At 43.9% G+C, this 24,926-nt stretch overlaps 1 protein-coding gene across 6 annotated transcripts in view; it reads right to left on the bottom strand.

Annotated features, from left to right (window-relative positions):
- Positions 1-1,166: 1,166 nt before the first annotated feature.
- The window catches only part of TEAD3 (TEA domain transcription factor 3), a 90,351-nt gene continuing 66,591 nt past the window's right edge, over positions 1,167-24,926 (bottom strand). Inside the window, exons 3-15 of one of the 6 annotated variants that reach the window (XM_083745028.1) lie at positions 21,898-21,962; positions 17,897-17,959; positions 17,705-17,767; positions 16,207-16,236; positions 14,693-14,704; positions 13,982-14,119; positions 13,126-13,169; positions 11,543-11,604; positions 9,871-10,004; positions 9,185-9,358; positions 7,623-7,763; positions 7,072-7,224; positions 1,167-5,715 (exon numbers count right to left, since the gene is read on the bottom strand). In XM_083745028.1, the coding sequence (XP_083601154.1) occupies positions 5,602-5,715; positions 7,072-7,224; positions 7,623-7,763; positions 9,185-9,358; positions 9,871-10,004; positions 11,543-11,604; positions 13,126-13,169; positions 13,982-14,119; positions 14,693-14,704; positions 16,207-16,236; positions 17,705-17,767; positions 17,897-17,959; positions 21,898-21,962 (1,193 nt within the window). In that variant the 3' untranslated portion in view covers positions 1,167-5,601. The remainder of the gene's footprint in view (positions 5,716-7,071; positions 7,225-7,622; positions 7,764-9,184; positions 9,359-9,870; positions 10,005-11,542; positions 11,605-13,125; positions 13,170-13,981; positions 14,120-14,692; positions 14,705-16,206; positions 16,237-17,704; positions 17,768-17,896; positions 17,960-21,897; positions 21,963-24,926) is intronic. The other 5 variants (XM_083745029.1, XM_083745030.1, XM_083745031.1 and 2 more) reach the window with 5 other exon arrangements.

The raw sequence follows: 24,926 nt of genomic DNA, 5'->3' as shown, positions 1-24,926 counted from the left end.
GAAGAGTCGGACACGACTAAACAACACATCTGTGAGGGGAGGAAAGTAGTCAAGCCCACAGAGGATCATCTCAATGCAACCAGTCACACTTGTAACTGCATACTTTGAAGCTAGTATGTATTATTATCCAAACACATTTCTATTTATTTCACACACCCACATAAACATACATTTTGCAAAATATACATGGCTTCCATTTTGAGAAGGGGTAAATGAAGAACATATGAAGAACAGCTGTGAGCCTATCCCTCACACCTTTGCAATCTGCCAGATTCACTGGCTTATTTGTCTGTCAAAACTCCAGCTCAGCTGTGAGCATTGTGATTTCCCTTTGGGCATCTGGCAGTTTTAAAATGTTTAAAACAGAACACATTCACAAAACAGTGCAAATTGCTTTGGGGATTGGGAAAGCTTCTTGATGACTTCACGGAGTGCCAGTTCTGTAAGCTTCGGAAAAGAAAAGTACGTTTGGACTGAACACAGTAGTATTGCTTCCAAACTGGGTTCAGCAAATTAACTCCCAAGTATGAAAGCCAGACCTGAAATCCTACCAGTCATAACTTCACAGTCACAAAGCAGATGTTAAACACGATTATTTTTTAAAAACAGCTATTTACACCAGTGTTTCCCAACCTTTGGTCTCCAGCTGTTTTTGGACTAAAACTCCCATCATCCCTAGCTAGCAAGACCAAAGGTCAGGGATGATGGGAATTGTAGTCCAAAAAGAGCTGGAGACCAAAGGTTGGGAAACACTGAACACAAATGAAGGCTGAATGCAATACAAAACCCTCCCCTCACCCAGTGAGATTGTAGACGTATATAAATACACAGACCAGTGTAGATTATGGCCTGGTAAAACATTATGGACAAGTGGTGGAATTAAAAGCTGCACTCTTCTCATCGTTCAATCTGTGCAAGCATCCAGCTTGTCAGGTGGAATGATACGCCGTACCGTCTCCCCTTGTGGATTTTTTCCTGACACTCCTTCCCCAATTTTAGAGGATGTGGGGGGAGCACATGGGGAGGAGAGTGCCCAGCTGCACAAGTCCCTGTGGAGGACTTCTGCTGATAGGGGCTGATGAGGTGGATCCAACTGCAGCTTCTTATTGCTAGTAAAATGCTCATGAACATATAAAAGAAAATAAAGGGAAGAATGCGAACAGGTGTTTGAGCCAACCCATGAACAAATAAGTTTAATAGTTTTCAGCAGACCATAGCTTTCTAGAAGCTCCACTGTCTCATCTACTTGAAGATGGACATACAGTAAACACAACAATATATGATACAACCCATCACAGCTGGATTAAAAAAAAATACACAAAATATAATACATAAAAATGGTTTTACAATGTGGACTGACAGAGCTCTAAAAAAGGTGACCATAACCCTGGTAAGCTTTACAAAGTCTTTAAAAAAATAAAACAGTACTTCATGTGAAATTCATAAATACATGGGATGTGGGGTGACATGAGACTTGGTGACTTGAGTTTTTGGGTACCAGTATTATGTCCAACTAAGAGATTTGTGAAGCTGGTGTTTCTTTAGCCTTGCTGCCATTCTCTGAGGGACACCCAGGTGGGCAGTGGTTTGTAGGTCTATTTGTGCTCACAGACTTGTGGCCTGTGTAGGGGATTCTACAAGCAGGAAGGCTGGGGAATGGATCTAACTACGTTGCACTGAAAGCAAGAATGGTATGGCATGGAAGGACTGAAAAGGGGAAAGATGAGAAATGTAACATAGGCCAGTTTTGGAGGAGGTTTATTCCAAAGGCTCCAGCTGGGTTGAAGATTGTGGATAAAATACAAGAAACAGTTTTTATATAAGAAAGTTGGGGTTTAGGCAAGACTAAGGCTCTACTCCACTTTCCCCATGTTGTACACTGAAGTCTCTGCCCCAGGGGTTTATATATGCCCTCCCTTAAAAAAGTATGTTTAGCAGAAAAGGGAATTCTATTGTACATAGGTTAAGGAGAACAGGGAAGGTTTTAACCTTAATTCCCAGAGTTTTGGATCTAGGAATGAAAATAAACATGCTACATATAAACTAGCCAGCTCTCCTCTCTTTACAGCTGCAGAGGCTCTGGCTGTAATCACAAGCAATTCAACATCCTGTCTCTTTTAACTCTACCTCCTCCCACTAGAATAGCAATAACTGTTATTCAGTTCCAAGGATGTTGTACCTCTCCCCCCGCCCAATGCACAGGGGTCTCAGAAACGTACCTGAACTTCAAGCTGGCTTTTACAAAGTAGCCAGTTCTTCCCAAGAGTAATAATACACTGGAGAAAGAGTTGTGGCACTAGAGAGACCAGTTTGCCCAAAACATCACACACAGAGATGCATGAGACCATCAGCTTTGCCAGAGGCAATGCAGTAGGATTATCACACTGGAGGCAGGGGGTAGAGGATGTGCTCACCTGAATTTAGATTACAACTGATTTTTAGAACTTTCTGCACCTGTTGCTCATCCCCCAAGAGTGCAACATGTGTTGCAAAATAAGGCACTGTTCCTGAGCAATTTGTGACTTGCTGCTCTACCAAACCAGTCCCCACGTACCATTCCCCTTAGCGTTACCACCTCAGGGGTCCCACATAACACACAGAGGAGTGTTCATTTCAACATTCTAGTGGAGTTTTCCAGAAGTTCTTGGGTGGCATCAATTAAAAACACTTCACAGGAAAAAAATTATTACATTAATTATAAATGTCCTTCAAAAAGCTGGGAAACCATTCTGTCGGTTGTTCTCATGGTGTCACCTCTCAGCTGCATGTTGCACTCAAACGGCAGTCCGAAGGATCCTGGGAACATTCTTAGTCTGTGTTAGCTAGACTTAAGTTTGAGTTAGCCAATGCCTTTGTACCTAGTCCTTCATCCACAGTCGAAACATGGGTGCTAAATCAACAATGCAGTGGTGATACAGGCCAGGCCTGAAGGAGAGGCCCAAGTCAGAAAAGCCAGACATCAAGACTTTACGAGGCATCTCCATTACATTATCTCCTACCTTTTAAGGCAGACAATGGAGAAGAGAGGAGCTCTAAATTTTAACCTGACCCTTATTTCCAATGAAAGGCACCCAGTACTTCAGCGTCACCACAATCTGTTTTTAACAGACATTTTTGTCCGCAGCCAACACACTCTGAATTCCTAGCTCCCTTCTGCTGTCTCTTTGGGAATCTCTTTGCACAAATCTTGATATCACTATGAAAATGATCCTTGTGGTGAAATCTCTTCTTACAAATTGGGTCTGGTCCTAGCATTAGGTAGAGTGAAATGGTCTCCTCAGGCAGGTGTGTTGAGGTGTCATGAAAACGGCAGAAACATGTGAAGTTACTATAGTATTTATTGCCAGGGGTGGGAAGATGCACCTGTGGGAATTTCTGCCTCAGGTGCCAAAATAACTCAACCAGCCTTGAGAACTATGCACTGGGGGCCAACCTCCATTTAAAGCTATAGTCAAATACCCCAAGCATAAAAAAATGTAATTGCAAACTCAAGTCTGTGCATTCCAATTTCCTCGTAGAAGTGGAAACCTCAAATTCTCTCCTTGCTTGCAAATGGCTTTTCTTTTTCTTTTGCACTGTATTGCACCTTTTCCAATGTTTTGAGGCCTCTCCATAGGAATCTCACCAGGCCCATGGCAGCATAGGGTGGAGATTAGTCTGAGTGGGTTGAGTAAGAGTATACCAGACTAAAGAAAGGATGGAGCAGCAAGGAGAATTCTCTTAAAAAATGAAAATCAACCAACTTAAAAGCAAACAAATCACCATGTGGCCAGGGAAAAGCTGAAGGACAAAACAGAAAAAAGTTCAATGGTAAAAAACGAAAGGTAGGAAGGCACAAATATTACATTCTGTTAGTTCCTCTATTATTTAAAACTACAAACTAGCATTTAGACAAAGTATAGCTGAAACCTATGGGCCTGAGCCCTGGAGGTGCCACGTACAGTGAGGTTACTGATATCTTGGCACTGTTCATGTAACAGGATTCCTATAAGCACCAATTTAAATCATAAGCCCACTGTCTTAGTCTCCAAGCTTAAGGTATAGGGGCTCATGTTTATACTTAAACCCTACACAGAAACTTTCTTCAGCATTTCCAACAGCAAACAGTACAGCTTTCAAATGAAGAGGGATTCTGTATGACATATTGTACTTTGTTTCATCTTTCAGCACCTCCTTGGGTTTAGGCTGCCAGAATATGCAATTTTCGCTTTGGTTGTTTTTTTTTTTAGCAGCCTCCACAAAGATATCCTAGGTGGGAAGTACATAATCCAGAGGAAAGACTTGCATCGTGATATTTGGATCATGCCCTTTCCTGGATGACTACCACAGATGAACAGAGAAGCAGAAGGGAAATTAATACCTTACCAGAACAATGCCCAGGCAGCAAGAACTTTGGTCTAAGCTTATCACATGCTGTTTTTGACATGGCAGATGTAATAATAATGCTCCATTGAGAGCTGGTTAAAAATCCCATACAAATTCAGATTCCCCCCCCAAGTTACTCAACCTTAGCCAGCCCTAATATTTTTCCAGTCATCTCATTGCTCACCTAGAGTCAGCCTGCTTATCTGCAACCCTAGGATTGCAAATCTATGCAAATCTCCAAATCTATGATTTCCTGAATTGCTCTCCTCCAGCTGAGCACCCCTCCTTCCTCTTAATACATACTCTAACCTTTTAACATCCCACAGACAGATATCTTTAAGTCTCTCCATTTCTTGCTGGCGAACACATGCGCGCGCACACACACACACACGATCCTGCAACCCTACTCCTGTCTATTATCCAAACATCTGGGACATGGATGTAAAAGCGCCACATTCCTGCCATAATCAACTCCTGGCGCCCTCCCACCACCACCCTATCCTGCAATAGAAAATGCCCAGGAAAATGTTGAAACAAAATCGTTTTCTTGCAATTAACCCATGGGTGGCATGTGTGCCACATGACACAAGCCGCCAATTCCCTGTGCTGGCTCTGCAAGCAGCCTGCGTCAAGAGATGGAAGAAAACTCTTCCTCTTCTTTGTCGGTGTCTCGAACAGAGTGGAATCGGTCACATAAGCAAGGCAGTATCTGATTTCCCCATCCCTTCCCAGAACAGACATCCTTAGCAGCCCTCTCAGAACGCTTTTCTCTAAATGAAACCACCCAGGTTTTGAGGACAAATTGGCACGGGATATATAGGCACATCCAGGTATTAAGAAGTAGTTGGCAGTCTCGTTTCACTTGATGCTGTTCTAGTGTTGTGTGACGGGAGAGATATCCAGAGGTACCAGGCCTTGGCGCCAATGTCTCCTGAAATACTGATGACCGAGCCCCCAGGAACAGTCCTCCTCCTTGCTGCCTCCAGATACAGCTCTCCTTCCGTTATGCTTTCCTGTCACGCTTTTCTTTTCTGCTTGTTTTTTTCTTTTAAAAAAAATTGTTCCTAAGTAGAAAACATCTGTGATTGTGATACAGTCTTTTTGGCATTGCTTTTTGTGTGTGTGTTGTGTGTTCATTTTTCAAAAGACTTGCGTCAAGGCATCCTATTCGGGTGGCTTCTCTGACAAGACTTCTTCTCTTCTTCCTCAAATTGCCCGGTCACCCCAAGGGGGCCTCTAGTCTTTGACCAACTTGTACACATGATGCTGGGCTCCGTGCTCGCTGGTGGATACCTCAAAAACAAAGGCTATGCAGAGCAAGGTTTCCTGGGTATCTCTGTTCGTAACAACCTGAGGGAAGAAGAGCACACACATACTGTGAGATACGGGAAGATGGACTGGGAAAGTCAGACATTGAGACCAGAGAAATGGCATAGTTTTTTGAGCTGGGTTCCTATAGTACGAGCTCTCATACTGTATTTTGTACTCAGGTACAGAAGCTGAGTACTTTATTTCTTTAGAAAATTACGGTCTCCCACTCTTCAGCAGAAAAGGGAGTCCCAGAGTGGCTTGCACATCACTATCTAAAGAGTCATGACACAAAATGAAAATGAGATTTGAGAGGAAGGTGGAAATTGCAACAGCTGCAAAGGGCATGCTTATTTCAATAGCCACCATCTCTTTTAAAATATGGAAGCAGAAGATTGATCCTTTCCCTGTTGCAATTTAACCATTCACATCACAATCAACAAGCATAATACAGATGTAGTTATCTGCACCCAAGTACAAAATATTATTTTGATCTTCTTTACTTTTACCTTCTATCCACTTGATTTCAGTAGGACTTATTTGATGAATTACAAAATCTCAAAAATCAAAGCCACAATTCTAAAGATAGGGGTGATTTAAGATTTAAGTGGTAACTTTTAACGGATTGCCTATAACCTGCAAAGTGGTGAAGATAACGTTACCACTCTTCTGTACCTGAGAATGAATCTAAGACATTGGTAAAATTAACCTCCTCTCTACTTGCAAGGATGAGACAAATGCCCATCTGATCAAATAAAAATATTTTGAAGTGGGGATTAAGGACTGCAGCAAGTTAGTCAACTGAGCCAACACATATAATGGATGGCAGGACAGCACTTTAAATGAGGAACAGACTACATGAGCTTGTCCTTGCCAAAGAATCTCACATGTGCTGAACAAAATATTTTCCTCATAAGAAATGTCTTCATGACAAGCCATTGCCTTCTTGAAAGCAGATGATGAGCATGACATTGAAAGGTAGAATAAAAAACAACAGGAGAAAAGGAATGCAATTGTTATTTTGGTTGGATCCTTGTTATTGGCATCCATCTGTCTTGGGGGACAATGGAAGAGTGTGCCTAAAGTCAAACCATTGGAGAGATACAGCACCTGCTTGTAGCTGTAGGGGAGAGAGAGGTTTTATTACAAGTGGGGCAGATGAAGGGGTCTGCCTTGCTGCTACAGGCCCAAATTTAGTCATATTACGGGTAAACTAATTGAAACCAATGACCTAACTTCCACAATTGATTTCAATGGGTTTTTACTCCAAGTATGACCAAATCTGAAACTATCCAGTTGCTTTCTTCAGCCATGAAAAGCCTACTATGAACACCCAGACAGAAGTTACTCCTTGCACCAGCTGGAAAGGATTCAGGAAAGAAGGAAAATGTTATTTACCTGCAGGATGGTGAAATTCTCCAGGACGCTGTTCATCATGTATTTTTCTGGGAGGTGTTTCAGTTTATGGATAAAGTTGATCATATACTCGCACATGGGGGACCGATGGATTCGGTACACACACCGTCCGTTCTCCATCCGGGCAAATTCCGTCTGTAGAGAAAGCATCAATAAGGTATAGACCCTAACAAAGAAGCCACTGAAGGTGCAATAATATGAGAGAGATTTGTTTATTTATTTATTATTGTGTATTGGATGGCATTCAAGCTTGGTGTAGGAGAACTGGAGAGGTGGCACACCCTAATTTTCCTTAATTAATCAGCAGGGGGAAAGGAAGAGAGGACTATACTTACATTCTGATAACGCATGCATTGCTACTTATTACACATGTACTGTTAGCACTTAAAAGAGCCTCAAAGCACTTTCCCCGTGGGCTGTACGTTCTTCCCAAGAACTTAACTTCCAGTCCCACATTAACTGCTATGCTCTTCACCCACTCTGCAACATTCCCTTCCTGCTGGTACCACACCCAAAGGAAGCGCAGGACTCACCTCCACCTTCTCGACTACTTGCTTTCCGAAGGAGCACACTTTAGTGGAGACTGTGATGGTCATGTTTTCTGCACTGCTATACTGACTGCTTACGCCATAAAAAGCACCAGGACCATCCTGAATGGTGCTGTTCAGATCCGCCTAGAGCAAAGGCAAGGAAGGAGGTATTATAAATCAAGTACGGATTGTGGCTTTCGGCTTGGGGCGCAGAGGTCTCCGACTGAGGGGAGCGAAGATGCCAACAGAGAAGTGTATTCATGGTGATATTGCAAATTATTGACATAAGTATTTAAAAATAGCAAGCTGCTTTCTAGCCCTTATATCATTCATCCTCACTGCCACTCTTTGCTGTTATGTTCATTTTGCAGATGGAGAATGGAGGTGACTCGCCCCAAGTCCACAGCTGAGCTGGAATTTGAAATGAAGTCTCACAAGCATTCCAGGCTGGACCACATCGGCTCATGTATTTTTGACTAAAGGCTGAGAAGACGAACTGAAAATGCTTAGTGTGGGATGACAACAGCTTTTAAGATTTGGGGGCAGGTGAGAGTGACAGCTTTTAGGCAATACTAAGTCACAATTCCAAAGGAGGCTCAAACCAGGCTGAATGCTGCCAAGTGGCATTAAAAAATTCAGATGGTAGAGCAAAGTCAATATAAAACGCCAGCTGGTCTTGCAGTATGTGCTATGGGAGCCTGAATGTGTTCAGAGGAGGGCAACCAAGATGATAAAGGATCTGGAAACTAAGCCTTATGAGAAGCGCTTGAAGAAGATGGGTATGTTTAGCCTGGAAAAGAAGAGACTGGGAGGAGATATGATAGCCATCTTCAAATATCTTAAGGGCTATCAAATGGAAGAGGGAACATGCTTGTTTTCTCCTGCTCTGGAGGGTAGGACTCGAACCAATGGCTTACAAGTTACAAGAAAGGAGATTCCGACTAAACATTCGAAAAAACTTTATGACAGTAAGAGCTGTTTGGCAGTGGAACAGACTCCCACAAGAGGTGGTGGTCTCTTCTTCCTTGGAGGTTTTTAGGCAGAGGTTGGAAGGCCACCTGTCAGGGATGCTTTAGCTGAGATTCCTGCATTGCAGGGGGTTGGACTAGATGCCCCTTGGGGGTCCCTTCCAACTTTTATAGAGTCTATGATTCTATGAACATTTGTGTGAGAAAAATACCATGGTATTGCTTAGACCTCAAAACATGCTATTGAATGCAGCTCTTTTTCTAAAAGATGAACCCTTTCCCCCAGACCCCTTCAGAATTTCATTTCATTTTTAATATCCCTTAGGTTCTTCTACCAAGATGCCTGGGTCAAGCCTGATTAGCATATAAAGCCAGGCAACACCACATCAAACATGTGACTGCCCACTGCTGTGTGGAGAATCTGAGGCCAGAAAGCATCCCCCGTCCCATCGTCCAAACAACATCCACATTCATATAGGAGAATAATGTAAACATGGTCCTCTGGTCTAATTTCCTTAGCTGCCTTGTCCGATGAAGAAGTGCTCAATAATGGCTTTTTCAGAGGCATTGTTCGGCTTTGGGCTGCATGATTCTTACCCAGAACTTGACCAGGAAAAAGGAGTTCTGGGGCCCCCTCTCATAGAGCTCCTTCAGGCCACCTTTCTTCTCAGGGAACTTGTCATAGATCTGGCGGATGTCCACTGCCTCCAGCAGTGGGTCGCTGTACGAGGGGTTCGTCTGTCCAATGTGCACAAAGAGGTGCTTGCTATACTGTAGGGTGGGAAACACAAAAGGCAAAAAATGTGGGAGCGGAAGGTAGCGTTCTCCACTACAAAGATTAAGCCATGACAAAGGGAATCAGATACTCCTGCTGACACTGCAAAATGCAAAACTCAGCTGCCTTATTGCCAGCTACCACCATCCAGACCAGGAGCAGCCAACATCTCCAGATGTTGTTGAGCTCCAACTTCCAACAGCTCAGGCCAGCATGGGTAATAACCAGAGTTGATGGAAGCTGCATGGCATTGGCGACTCCAGCCTAGACAAAAGGGCTGTAAAAATACAGCCAATGTGATATGTGTCTACATTACACAAAACAGCACAGGGAGACCAGAGCTTGAGTCTCTGGCAGCATTTATTACACGGGGCTGGTAAGTGAATGCCAGGCTTTATGCAGGTTAGAAAAGAGGGCAGTTTTCTGAAGACCCCATGCACTGTAAGAGCTGAAAAACACCTTTGCCACCAGCTTCTGCAGTGCCAAACATTTTCCCCCTAAGAGTTACCGTTTCAGGGTCACGCTGCACTTCCATAAACGCTGAATACTCAAGGAGCCGCAGTTTGGTGGAGGCGATGGTGCGGTCCTGCCAGACTGGCACAGCCGAGGCAGCAGGTGGGAGAGGAGCCAGGGGCTCGTAGCCTGGAAAAAAGAAAGTGTTGCCACATTCTTGAGCACTGAAGGGGGAGGTTTCAGCTGCAGAGATGGGGACAACCCTTTAATGCTCCCCCATTTAGCCTAGTTGCCTTCCTTCCAAGAAGCCAAGGACTATTTCCTTCTTTATTGCCCAGATGGCAGTTCTAATGCAACAGGACTCTCTGAAATTGTAATGATTCAAATTTCATTTTTAAGCATTTCATATTTGTAATAGCTCTGGGATGCCCATGCATTTAGAAGACGGGAGAACTGAAATGGATTAATTTCCCCTGAACGCTAAGCAAGACAGTTTGTAAACAAAAAAGGTGTAATCTCTTAAACTCCAGATGAAGCAAAGAGGAATGAAGCAGACTGTACTCCCTAGATAAAATACAATTTATAACTCCCAAGTACTACAGCAATCCAGGAAGCTACCCTTCTACTACCATGGAGGTGTCTTTAGAGGAGAGCTTTCCAAACTTTTCATGTTGCTGACACAGTTTTTAGACATGCATCATTTCACGACACAGTAATTCGATTTTACTGGCAAACCGGAAGTTAAACCAACCCCTCTCCAGCCCCAGGAGGAGCGTGGGGAGCATTTTCGCAACACACCTACACACTGCAGTGGACACAGTAACGTGTTGCGACACAGAGTTTAGAAAACTCTACTTTAGAGCATCAAGAAGATCACTGGACAGGACAGATGGGCTTCCTGATTGACTGCATCATTTCCTGCTACAAAAATTGTCTTCCATCTACACAATCCATCTCACAGATGACATTCTGTGGGTAATATGAAGAGATCAAAGGGCAGCATAGAGGCTAGTTAAAATATAAAAAGCTTTGCTCAAATAACTAAATGCAAAACATCATTTACTGAGTCAAATTTTAAAAACTGGAAGCAGCTAAGGTGTAAAAAGAAGCATTTATTTATATTTTATTTCAGTGCTTTTGCCATATTTCCTTGCAAGCAAAATGTGACCATGGTTGGGAAGACAAGGCGGTCCATGATAACTCTGCTTTCATCTTCATCATACAGAAACATCCTAGGCAAATGTGAAGGTAGAATCCCTCTCACTCAAAGCAGGTGAGATGATGGAAAACCCATGAGTAGATCATCCTTTTTTTTTTTTTTTTGAAAGGCTTATCAAGTGGCACGGAAGGGGGCTGAATTAGGCCAGCAACAGCAAGGGAGAAATGGTTAGCCCTCTCCACTGCACTGTTTTTCCCCAATCTAAATTGCACCCTGAAAGCTCTATGAGGGTGGGGAGAACCTACAGGTACCATCACCGCTAATGGCAGGATGGAAAGAATCAACCTTTTGGAATAGACAATAAGGCATTCAGTTTCTATGAATGAAATCAAAGAGATTCACCATCATGGCTGGGCCAAGAAAAATGTTCAAGCTCTCAGTGAGGTCCTGAGTAAACAGCTAGAACTGTCTGTATGAATAAACAGGACTGGGTGCTGGTGGTGACAGGGGAGCCAAGAAAACGTTATGAGGCAGAGCATCAGTTAGTTGGAGAAACAAAATCACTTACTGGCTAGTGATGGAGGCATGGGTGGCTGGATGGGGTAGGCTGGTTGTGCAAAAGGTTTAATGCTGAAAAACAAAATAGTGTTAAGTATGTTAGTCAGTATGTCAAACTGTTAATGTTCCTGTTATATGCGTATACCCTAAGTTACTCCAAGGGCAGATGTCTTACAGAAATCATCAAGGTAACTCTATGGTGGCCTCTCATATACATACAGCCACCAGCCATTACAGGGCTCCCCCTCATTTGCCTTCCCCACTATTTCAGGAAAAAAAGCAGTCTATCTGCAGGCCTAATGTAACCAACCCTTAGGAACCTGACCAACAAACATTCCACTATATTATTCATTTTTATTTTAAAATAAAAATATTTTATTTATAATTATTTCATAAAATTTATACACAACTAGATTTTGTAAACTGCTATGAGGTTTCCTATGAAGAATAACAAATATATTTAGGAGGTTCTGGATACCCAAAGTAATTACTTTAAGAGGGTTTATGGGACTGCAGTTTCACGCCCCCCACCCCGATGAATATTGTGTGCCTTATGAGGAACGGCTAAGGGAGCTGGGCATGTTTAGACTGGAGAAGAGGAGGTTAAGGGGTGATATGATAGCCATGTTCAAATATATAAAAGGATGTCACATAGAGGAGGGAGAAAGGTTGTTTTCTGCTGCTCCAGAGAAGCGGACATGGAGCAATGGCTCCAAACTACAAGAAAGAAGATTCCACCTAAACATTAGGAAGAACTTCCTGACAGTAAGAGCTGTTTGACAGTGGAATTTGCTGCCAAGGAGTGTGGTGGAGTCTCCTTCTTTGGAGGTCTTTAAGCAGAGGCTTGACAACCATATGTCAGGAGTGCTCTGATGGTGTTTCCTGCTTGGCAGGGGGTTGGACTCAATGGCCCTTGTGGTCTCTTCCAACTCTATGATTCTATGATTCTAGTGCATTTTATTATGGCTACATGAACAGTGAAGCATCCCCACTGGAGATGCTGACTTAGTGAAATAAAGGAAGGGCCATTTGTGTACATGTTTCGCATGCAGAAGGTACCAGGTTCAATCCCTCGAATCTCAAGATACCAGCTGGGATAATCCTTCAAACCCTGACAATATGCAGTCGAGGAATTGTTTATTTGAAACACCGACACGCCCGCCCACCCTGATGAATATTGTGTGTAATGTCAAAAATCTACCACATCAGATAAAGAAGTATTGATTTTAACTCTCTCTCTGATCCCCCCCCTCCCAGTGTGGCCCTATATGGAGGAGCTTTCAAATAAATGATTTCCCTACATGAGACTTGAATTGGAGCAATCCCCACATGCAATTATGCATACCTGAGATGACCCTTTGGAAGAATATGAACATAGCAGTTTAGAAATGGAGGCATAAGCGATCACGTTGTGTGTGTGTGTGTGTGTGTGTGTGAGAGAGAGAGAGAGAGAGAGAGAGAGAGAGAGAGAGAGAGATTGCACAATGTAGCATCTATTTCTGTGGAACAATTCAGAAATGCTATGCAAGTACCATCCCCTAACTGCTAAGCCTTTTAATTCTCCACCAAACGTAACAATTGCTTTTCACTTACTCCTGAGAAGGTCCAGACTGTCCTGGGATAGGCCCACTCCAAAACTGAGGAAACAAAAAATGAACACAGAAAACATTGTCATGCATATTCCTACCATCTGACTTCATAGCTACAGTTGTTCAGGTTCATCAAAGTCGTTAAAGGGTTGTTTAAGTTTATTGTTACAGAATGGCAACGGCTAGTCAGTTTTTTTAGAAAAGTGCGGAAATACCACAACACAGTTGAGGAGAGTCAAGACTACAGCTGGGAGTTTCACACCAAGTCAGTACATGTCCTCCACTCTCTTGTGAGCCACTAAGGGGAAAGGGTGAGTCAGATATGCTACTCTTTGGTGGTGGTGCTGATGGCATGTGGAGATAAGAAGAATTAGGGCAGGGATGGAGAACCTATGGTTTTTCCAGATGTTATTGGATTACAACTCCCATCTTCTTTGATCGTTGGCCATGCTAGCTGAGTCTCAAAGGAGTTTTAACAACACCTGGAGAACCATTCCCATATGTGACAGCGAAAGGAGCAGGTGTTGGGAGGAAAAGCATGAGTTAGGTTTTCTTTTTTCTTTTTTTTAAAGTAAACTGGGCAAAAATGAAAATTAGGGAGACATGGGTGTTGGGTGTGGAATACGTAAATTACGCTTATGATGTTTGATTTAAACTAAGCCTATTGGGTCAGGAACACAACAACAGATAACTAACTAACTAACTAACTAAATAAATAAATATCCTCTCTGGAACCATCTCTGCGTTAGTCACCCAGCCCTATCAGAGAAGCCGCTGTCTTGCAGAAGCATCGACTCCATGCTGTCCTTCTGGGCCTGACCTTCCTAACCAGGCAGGAAAAGTGTTGGAACATCCCTTACCCTGGGAGCAGCAGAGAAGACAGCCTGAGGGAGTGGAGGAGGGGGGCTGAGCTTGTTCTGCAGGACACTGGCAGATACGATCTGTGCCGACGACATGGAAGCCATACTCTGCAGAGCCTTGTCCTTTGAGACCTGATCCTTGAAAACAGGACAGAAGAGGAGAAGCAGAAGGGAGAGTTACTAACACTGGCCTGGATGGCCCACTAAAGACAAATTAATGGGGGACAGTGAGCCACGTTACACATGTGTTAGCTGCATTCAGACTTATCAAAACATACTAGCAGCAAACCATTCAGGCAAGCTGTTTTATGCCACTTCCCCTCCCCCCAAAGCTCATTTTTCCAGGGATCTTACTAGTCATAGATAATAAATCCTTTAGAGCAGTGCAACATGTCTGTAGATCAAAGGAGGAGAACATAAACATCCATTTAAGGTGCTGGTGTTTAGCCAGTTTTGTGTCCAAAGTATCCAAAAGATGCTCATCTCAGCTATTAATTTTGCACTTCCAGCACCCCCTGCACCTCATCTGCACTCTCTAATACTATTCATAGGAATTTATTCATTTAACAGCTGTATGGTCCCTCCTTCGCCAGTATAGATACCAAGGCAGCACACAGCATACAACAAAATTAAACACTCAGCATAAGGATAAAGACAATCACCAAGCAGAGAACACTTAATGGGGCAGAAACAAGACTGAAGTGCACTTACCAAGTTCATAGCCTGTGTGAAGAGGAGGGAGGAAAGAAAAGAAATATGGTTAGTGCCTCTGCTGTCATAATGGGCACTGCAGGGAGGGGGGGGGAATCTGCATAATCCATAACAGGTATCAATAATGGGACTTCAAAGCATCACAGGATGTCAGACTTCATTTTGTAAACAAACAACATCTGTCCCAGGCTGCTTTCTAATGCAGCCTGTTTTACTGAATCCACATGATGATCTGGGGCACGTGGCACAACGGGAATGAGGAAGAAAGGAGTGGATGCTATGAGGCTTATCTCAATAGGTAACTTCTTCAATTTTACAAATCAAGGAAGATGTGCAGGAAGTGAGAACAGACCGCCCTGTTCTGTGGTTCTCCAAATCTGATGCAGGTCTGGGCACTGACAGCAACATTCTTTTATACATTGCAGAGTTACTAGTGCAAACAATGCACTAGATCTGGTCATTGCACTCTCCTGCCTGCAGAGCTATACAAAATAAACAGTGTGTTGCTGTATGTGGACAAGCTTAGGCTTCTTGAGTTGTGTGCACATGACTCTCAGAGTAGTGCAAGGGGAGTAAAAAGTACCTAGGTAGTTAAATGATTCTTCAGTATTTGTGAGGGGCTAATTTGCACAGTCCTAAGCCTGGATGTAGATAAATCAGCCAATAGATCTTTTGCAGTTTTCTCCGTTTACCTTTGGCTCTCTCTTTAAAGACTCAAGGTGGTAAACTGGACCTGCATACCACTGATTTGCCCAGTCTTCTGGCATTGCAGAACACGAAACCACACTGGATGGAGGCAGAGTGGTTCAGCGATACAGGGCAGAACTTATGGGCATGCACTTAAAAGGTCCTCTCAAATAGGTTTGTAACAACAGTACTGCAAGGATAGAGTTGGGAAACCTATTTTCTCAGCACTCCCTCGCCCTAGTCAGATACTTTACTTACTCGGCAATACCACTGATGGCTGTTTGCATTTCTGTTTAGATGTGCCTTAAATTAAAAGCTTTGATGTGCTTCTAGGTTTGTGCCTGTCAGCTGTAGGCTTAGGGGGCAAGATACATATGAGACCATAACAATATAATAATTTTTAAAAACTCAACAACACTGCCATGGGCATTCTTTGAATATTTGGCAAAATCTTGCCATAATCTAACAAGCATCAGTTGACTAGCATGCCAGCCCTAACTCTTAGGCAATGTATTGTCTGTCTTTTGTGGAAGACATGCTATTGACTAGAATTAAGATATATGTAAAAGTGTTCTACAGTTACATCTGGTCATCATATAATGTGTGCTACTGACTATTAGGACAGATCCTTTTTAAAAGGTATTTTCCTTCATTCCATGCTGTTCTTCAACTGTGAGAGTTTTTATTATTAACTGAATTTTGGGTGTGGGCCACTTTATGCACACAATTTAATCTTCTTATAAACCAGCCAATTATTTTCTTAGTTTGGGGTAGAGGAATGAGGGCATGGTGGGAGGGACGACACACTATTTATGAGTTTTCCCAACCTGGTAATGGCAGCTCCTGCTTTGTGGACTCTAGAAAAGGAAGGGAGAGTATTTTGGACTAAATAAATTTGAACAGCTGAAAAGACTGGAATTTCTAGGTATTTTCCGATGCGTAGGCCAAACCACAAGAATAGACAGAGAACCAGAATCAGTTCAAAATACCCTTCAACCACTAACCCTTCATTAAGACCCCCCTCCCCCCTCAAAAACCCAAATCACAATACACAGAACACACAGAGGAAAGGGTAATAGGAAAGGTTAGCCAATCTCCAGTTACAGAAGAAAGAAGAAAAGAAAAGCCAACCACAGAAAGAAAGGCAATCACAGGATAAAAGCTCTCCAGTTTTATCCCTGCTCAACTTCCTTGGCTCCTGGTCCCACGTTCTTGGTCCAAGCATCCTGAATCAGCAAGAGCAGGCCTATGATGGAAGACACTCATCTCTGGTTCTGTGCATCTCCATCTTAATCGCCTTGTACCATTGCACTGGCCAACTTAGCCAAATATCCTCCCCAGGTATTAAAGATTGTTGGCCATATAGACTGGAAGTATAATACACTGATTGCACAAATTCCTATGCCTGCTATATGAGCCTCAGCTGCATAAATCCATCAGAATTTGTACCTACAAAACTTTGGGGTTTTCCCCTCCTGTATACTTCCCCATCCTCATCCAGTACAGAATGCTTTCCAAAAGTCTGGCTCTTCTGCTTTGGGGTGGGGTGAGGGAATGTGTTTTGGTTTTGTTTCATTGAAGCCTTGGTCTGCTACTTTAATGGTCAGCCCTGCTTGATGCATCATTGAACATCAGTAACACTTATTTGAAAAACTTTTTTTAAAAAAAAAAAACAAACCCTGCTCCAGCGCTACCTAGAAAATCTTAATGCTACAGAGTGGTAGACAGTGAAGTAGCACAGCAGAAGGAAATGGCTTCTTCTGTTGAATGGAAACAGAAGGAGAAGTGTGTTCTGTCCTATGCCTTTACTGGGAGGTACCCTTCCACTCAGTTGTTGCTCAGCAGAAGCGGCTGCTTAATACCACGACTGCACATTTCATGAGCCGTCATGGATCCTACTCGGCTTCCCTGATTTAGGCAAGATTCCAGTTCCTGTAACAACAGTGGAGCACTTACATGGATATACCAAAGATGGCAGGTGGAGTGTGGAGAACTCTAGAAGTTCTCCTTGCTATGTCACCACCTGAAGGCTCTAGATGTGACTGGAAATGCACTCTCCAAGCTGACAAGGGACAGCTTTACTGGACTGTTTAGAGGTGGCTTGTCCTTGTCAGATCCTGCCACGCAGAAGTGCTCTATCGCTTTTTCCTTCCGATTCACTCTCTCAACTCAGCGGCATTCTGAAAATTATCAGGTCCCAGGAACAAAGGGAGGGGAGCAAAGACACAACAAGCAGGGGGGAAAGAGTGGCAACCACAGAGCGCAGCATGTTAGTTGCCAGCATGGCCATGGCTCAAAAGGTGGGAAAGCCGGGGAAGCGCGTACCTTCAGCTTCGACTGAATCTCACGAGATTTCCGTCTGGCTAGAACCTGCAAGTGGCTAGAGACCTGCAGAGAGAAAAGCAGAAGGAGAGGGGGGAAAAACAGCAGAGCCGTCAACCAGAGGAAAGGAGAGGAAGGAGAGGGGGCTGCCCATGCTCACACACCACGGACGCATGGGCAGGGTCTCCAACGTACCTTAATGCCAACCTGGTACTCTCGCACCTTCTTCCGAGCTAGAACCTGTATGTGGCTGGACACCTACGCCCCGCCAAGTCATTCAAAAAGGAAAACACAAACAGAATGAAGACATGATCCCAAATTGTTTTGCGTGACAAGAGTGCTTCAAGCACCTAGGTTGGACACACACACACGCACACATGCACACACACATACACACAATACACAGTCAAACAAGCCTCTGAAGCCATGTGAGGTTCCAGAGGAGAAGGATCTGTACTCAGGATGAATGGCAGGTAATACAGAGACTGTAATGATATGGCTAACTTCTCAATGGGAGGAAATTGCTCCAGACCCACTGAATGCCATGGACTTGAGCATAGTGTGCTATATTTGGGGATTTTATCCTTTGCAAATAGCAATTAGTAGTGTAAGTGTAGCTCACTCTCATGAGAATTATATGCACTACTGATCATCATGCTTTTAGGAACCACTCATGCTTCAGTCTATAAGCCATTCCCAACAAAATGTTTTGCTGATCCAGATCTGTACCCACATGACTCCTCTCCATAGCCATGTAAATCCAGATGCACTTCTTCAGTTCTCCTAATTGAATTGATACACAATCAAGCATTGAAAACAGTTTCCAATCTGGGTCTCAAAAACCTAAGTGCACAGTCCCCTGGTTCTTAAATATTTTTCAGCTCTTCATTCAGAGAGCAAGACAGAACTAAGTAAGTGTTAGAGTGGAATTATAATCACCAACAGCTTTTCACAGAAGATTAAACTTATCTTCTCCTGCCTTAGAAGACGTTAAACATCAAGGGACTCAAACAAGCTTGAAATTAACCTCAGTATTGCCACTAAATTAAGCAAACAGAACCACAAGTTTACCTATTGTGATCCCTCTAGAACAACATGCCACCGCCTTACACAGACACTTTTTACCACTGACCACTAAGCGATAATATATGGCAGTGTTTTTATGCATCCAAGGCTTTGAGAGCAGAAATTGTCTATTGGACATGTGACCATGGCTCTGAGAGCTGTATGAACATTTTGGGTAGAAACCCAATTTCTTTTGGGTTTAAACCTGACTCCAGAACTAATATTCAAAGGAACCACTAGACAAAGCTCTTTGTTACCAAAATATAAATCAGAATCTTGCATATGATCCACAGAAAGGAGATTTGACAAATCTGAAGACTATATGAGAACACCCAAGACTACACCAACTATTTGTCTATGTTAGAGACAACCAATGGAGACTGGTGCTTCCTTGCTGTGTAGGCTGTTGTCTACTTTAATTGCCTTTGGATGGATTTAGTTTTATATCAGAGCACTGCTCCAATGATTTAGCATTACTAGTCACATGCAGTGAGTCAAACAATAGGAAAAAGACAAGTTAAGTCTACTTTCTTTCATAATGGAGGCTATCCATGCTTTGCCATTGTAAAGGACAACTCTCATTTGCAAAAACATTTCTTAGAGTGTGCTACCAGCAAGTCTGAGCTAGGGGCAGCCTTCACAAACCTTGTGTCATCCAGATATTTTGGGCCACTGGCTAGGGCTGCCAGGAGTTTTAGTCCAAAACATCTGGAGGGCACTGAGTTGGCAAAGGCTTCCCTAGATTCACCAGAAAGTGTTAGGACTGCAGACCTTGACGCAGAGGCAAGAATGACTCTATAATAGATACATATAATGCATAGCACCTCTAAGTTTAATTCCATAAGATCTGCTTCCATCCAATCATAACTACTGCCTGGTAAAATCAGCAAAGACATGGACCTGATATGTCCAACTTTGCCCTAATGCAGGAAACAATCCAGAAACAAATAAAGGGGAGCTGGTGATATCTTAATTGATGGATTTTAGAAGGTTTCAGCTCTCCCATCAATGACTTTCATTAACATACCATACAAAGTGGTGCAGCAATCAAACTGCTAGCACATTTGCTAAGCTAAGCAAGATCTGGTATGGTATCAAACTGGATGGGGGACTGAGTGTTGAGATTCCTGCATTGCAGGGGGTTGGACTAGATGACTCTCAGGGTCCTTTCCAAGTCTTTGGGTCCTTTCCAAGTTTGATTTGATAACATAATACACTACAAGTAGCTAATGAGAACTAGGAGTTCCAGAAGGAATTCTACGCTTGCCCACCATTGAAATCTAAGCACCATGAGCTTCTCTTACATGTTTGTGGGGAGGCCAAGATACAAGGAATAACCCTTTGGCCATGTCTTTGGTTCTGTGCCAATTGTTCATTTGAGTATTTAAGAACAAGCCAGCATACAGGGTACGTCCCACCTGGAGGCAGTCCTAGAGTGTGTTTCCCATGCCTTTTGGAAAGATGTTACGGATAAGCCTTTGGTCTGACACACTGTCAACTGCTCCATGAATTCTGAGATTACAAATTCTGCAACCATTTAATGGATTGCAGAGCAGGAATGTGTTGACTATTACAAAAAAGAGGGACATCTGCCATTGCTACAAAAAAAGAGGAGTGCCTTCATGAGGATTCTTTCAGGTTCCAGGCAAAGTCTTTAGCTACGTTTGCACATCACACTAAGCCAAACTACAGCTCCTGGCAAGCGGATCGCATTCACTTTGCTCCTCTTCAGGCTTTTGAGGTCTTAAAAGTGTTGTCCAAACCTGGGGTCATGGTTAAGGTCTACCATTCTTAACCACATTCTATAGCCAAGTTTTGTCCTGTGGTTAAAGAAGAAATACTTTAGACCAGGGACGTCCAACTCCCAAGAGACTGCAATCTCCCAAGAATAAAAAACTGGCAGTGATCTACCCCTTTTTTGGGGGGGGGGGGTATGTGTTCAGGTCAAATTGCCATCATGCACAAATGGAGGATGGGGAATACAGGGTGTTTCAGCCCAAGGGCTGCATTTGCTCTTGACCGACATTTCAAGAACTGTATGCCAGCAGTGGCTGTGACCAAAATTGTTACTGCCACCTCATTCCTTCTCTCTTCCTCTCCTACTCTCTCTGCCCCACTCCTAACACAGCATCAAGACCAGTAATGGTGGTGGTGGTGGTGGAGTTAACTTGATGTAGGACAACCTGAACATGAACACAGCATGATAAGAAGAATCAAGTAAATAGATCTGTCACCAAATTGCTGACTGCCTGGGTGGGCAATGCAGCCCTTAGGTCGAGTGGTTTTCACTTCTGCCCTGAAGATTCAAAAAGCACCCACAGCCAACTGGAAAGATGGAAGCTATAATTATGGATGCATAATTGTTGCTAGGGGCCAACTTCTATTTTTGAAAGAAAAATCTTCCCCTTCACCACTCCCAATGCTGTGCAGCATCTCCTATCAAGCTCTACCTATGGTCCTACTTCAGGATTCTTCCCAGTCAAGTGGTGGAGACAAAATGATTATTTACTCCTTTAAGAGAATTTGGAAGGGCAATAAAAGGGCCAATAAGTTTGCTGTGGTGGGAGAATATGAAGTTACAGAGCTCCTATAACTCCAACTAATTCTGGAAGGAGCATTTTTTTTAAGCCTTCACCAATTATGAGTGCTTGGAAGAGAGAGAGAGCGCTTGCGATGCATCAAGGCACCTGCGAGTTACAGTTGCCATTACACACCCCTTGGCTTTATTCAGTAACTTCCTACCAAAGATCCCAAAATATTGAAGCCAAGGTTAATTCTCTAACTTTTAAGGCAACTATCACCTATGTTAGGAAAAAAAGAAACTGAAGCAGGGATCTCAACTGTACCCAACAGACTGGAGCCAGAAAAAGAACTTTGATGTCCCAGACCTCTCCAACATATTTACTACTAGCTCTGATGCCTCATCACACTTCTGAGTGGTACACTGAATTATGGCAATGGAACAGGCACACACACACACACACACACACGGACACACACACGGACACACACACGGACACACACACACGTGGGTGATTTCACGAGGCCACTTCCTCCTTCAGTCATCCTATTGCAAGGTTGATTTTTTATTTTATTTTTAAGGAAAAGGCAAGAGCTAGGTACATTTTTACCTGTTTCCTTGTCCTTGTTTTCCCCGTCCGTAACTTGATGTACCTTGCTATCAATTCATTGCGACCTAAGGGGATAAATGAATATATAAATGACATGACGAGACAGCTGGAGCTTTGCCTTCCTTCTCCGACTACCTGCTGAATAAAGGCTGTCCCCTCTGAGAAGTCAGAACAACCTTCTGGAACTCTTAACTCTGAGAAACCAAGAACCACAAAATAACTGGAGCAAGAGGCCTAGCTCAATGACATTTTACCAGAAGGTGGCACTAACACAACAGTTGTCCGAATGAAGGAGGTTAGCCAGAAAGGCAGCGCCCCCAGCCCTGGCTGTTTATACACTGAACAAGGCACCTACAACAGCACACCACGTGGATGGCAAAGGAACACGAAATTTAATGGCGTGAGCACAGAAAGCAGGGCACAAACACGGGACACCCAGAAACCTAGCAGGGAAGGCACCGCTCCCATTGTGTCAGCTACAGAATTTCCTCCCACTATGCTGGGAGAGGCCCAAGAGGCCACTGCTGAGGGCTGTGCTGGGAACCGGGCACGCTTCTTTCCCAATCCCCAGTTCTCACACGTGTGCTTCACTCCAGAACCTTACAAGGGTCCTTTGGCCACGATCCCAATGGGAAATACAGTAAATCAAAATATTGTGACCTATCAAGGAATTGGCTATGATATGGAGCGTGCGCACACACACACCCCTCCCAGAGTTTTGGGTTTCATTTTGTGGCACTACACAGGACACCCAAACCCATGGGATATTTTAAGTGGTGCTGGCCTTTTAAGAGAGAACTTCCCAACCACCACCTCCTCCTCCTCCTCCTAATTTGAAGCAGAAGAGCTTTTGCTCCACATTTTACAGGCCAGCTGTGGCCAATCTAAATTCAAACGTCAGAGCAGCTGGGAGCTCTCTTTTTCCCTCATCCCCTCCCCTCTGAACATGGTGGGGGTGAGAGGGGGGGGGGAATGGGGCGGGGAAGCATGCCAGATTTATTTTAATGGACCAGATGGTGGTGGCTGAGGCTTCCTGAAATGCCCTTGCAGCTAACTTAGAAGATCTCTAAATAATAATATATTTATTTTTTCCTTAAAAAAAGAAAGCTGGAGCAACTGTGGCTGCCCTGGCGATGCCAATGCCCTGTATTCCTTTTACGACAGCCACTGGATGTCCGCTCTGAGAAGAGGCTTCACTCTTTGAAATAAAGACACACAACAGCCCCTCACCCACTCCTTTCGCTCCCCACCCCAACACACAATCCCAGTCTTGGACAGACAAGGCCAGGTGCTCTACAGGGTCAAGCAGCACCACGTGAGAGGGACAGAGAAGGATGATACTCTATACCGGAGTAACAATGCCCTTATAAAAGCCAGCTGGCTCAATGCACATCCCTTGATATCTGTAGTTCCTGGCACGCCTTTAAAACAAACAAACGAAAAAGCAGGCCCCAGAGGCCTTGGTCTCTTTTACTGGGGGACCCAAATAGCTCCGCAAACCACTCAAGTACCGGCGGCATACTCTTTGCAACCAAATCAGCATGGTGCTGCTCAACTTAGTTGAGGAGTCATGCCCTCGGTGTAGTGGGTCCAATTCTATGGAACTCCCTCCCCGCTAGAAATCAGGCAGGCACAGTCCCTGACGAATTCCAGGTTAAAATGGTTTTATTCCAGGAGGCCTTTGCACCATGAATTCTGTTCTGCGGGGCTTTTTTTTTTTCCTCCAGCTGGATCTCGCCAGAACTCAGTTCTGGCACCTCTCAGGTGGGTGCCATTGCCATTCTAAGAGAACGAGGGAGGTGTTCATGGTGAGTTCCGGCACCTCTTTTTCTAGAGCAATAGCACTGATGTTCTGCAATGTTTCATTTATGTTTTAAGCCTTCCACGTGGTATGTTTCGAATTTTGTAAGCAAAAGGAATAGACAGACCAGGAATCGGGAACCTTCATCTAGCCCTGTTGAGGGCTGCATTCCTTCAGAGGTGGGGGATTGAAGCCAGTCTGGGACTGAGCCCAAACCAAAAGTGAGTGTGGTCACACCTGCGCTCACTGCTGTTGGGAAAGGGATGGATTGCAGAAGGCTTTCTCCGCTCATCCATCCATCTCCATTTTGGCTTTCACTCCATTCCCACTTACATGAAATTAAGACAAGGCTATGGGTGCCCTGCAACTAAGGTCTCCGACTCCAGAAGGGCAAACAGCTGTATTTGTGGGGACCCTTCCCCTCATTTCCCCCCTAGGCACTACACTAATGTGGCATTATAAGCAATTCACAAATATTTTATTTAAATTCCAGCACTGTCTCTCACTTGTGCACGTGCGCACACACACACACCTGATTCACAGTTGTGGAAAATGAGGCACAAAACTAAAACAAACCCCATGAAGGCCTAGCGTACCACTCATGGCATTGATAGTCTCATTCTCCACTCACCTGTGCATGCTAGGATAAGACAGAGGGCCCAGTTTTATAGACACAGAAAGTGGTGTTTCTGGTGTGATGAAGATACAAATGTTGCTGTGCAACTCAGCAATTCTTCAGCCTTTTAGACTAGCAAAAGTATTATTCGACATTGTCTGTCAACTATTTATTGGTTCAAAAAAGTTTCCAGATTAGACTGCCCGTTAAACATTGAAATAACTGCACCCAAAGGTGACCAATGTCAATTCCAGAGCAATAGGTTGTGGGCTGCCATAGCTAACCAGTTCTTAAACCCACAGTGAAGTTTTGCCTCCAGTCTGGGCTATTGCAGGCAACAGCACAGCACAGGAGCGGCAGGCAAGCTAAGGGGTTGATTCCGTGTCATAGCCATGCCTGCAAGCCCTCCTACCCTTGGTCCAGGTGTGCTTCAAATGCCTTGATGCTTGCGAAAGGTTGGCCACCCATGACCCACCTGCCATTCTGAGAAAGAGCTATACAGTGGTACCTCTGGATACGAACGGGATCTGTTCCAGAGCCCCATTCACATCCTGAAGTAAACGCAACACGTGTCCGCGCGTCTCACGATTCGCTGCTTCCGCACATGCACGT

The sequence above is a fragment of the Podarcis gaigeae genome, assembly GCF_964106915.1.
Source record: "Podarcis gaigeae genome assembly, chromosome: 6".
Taxonomy (NCBI): Eukaryota; Metazoa; Chordata; class Lepidosauria; order Squamata; family Lacertidae; genus Podarcis; species Podarcis gaigeae.
This window is presented reverse-complemented; position numbering and strand designations above follow the sequence as displayed.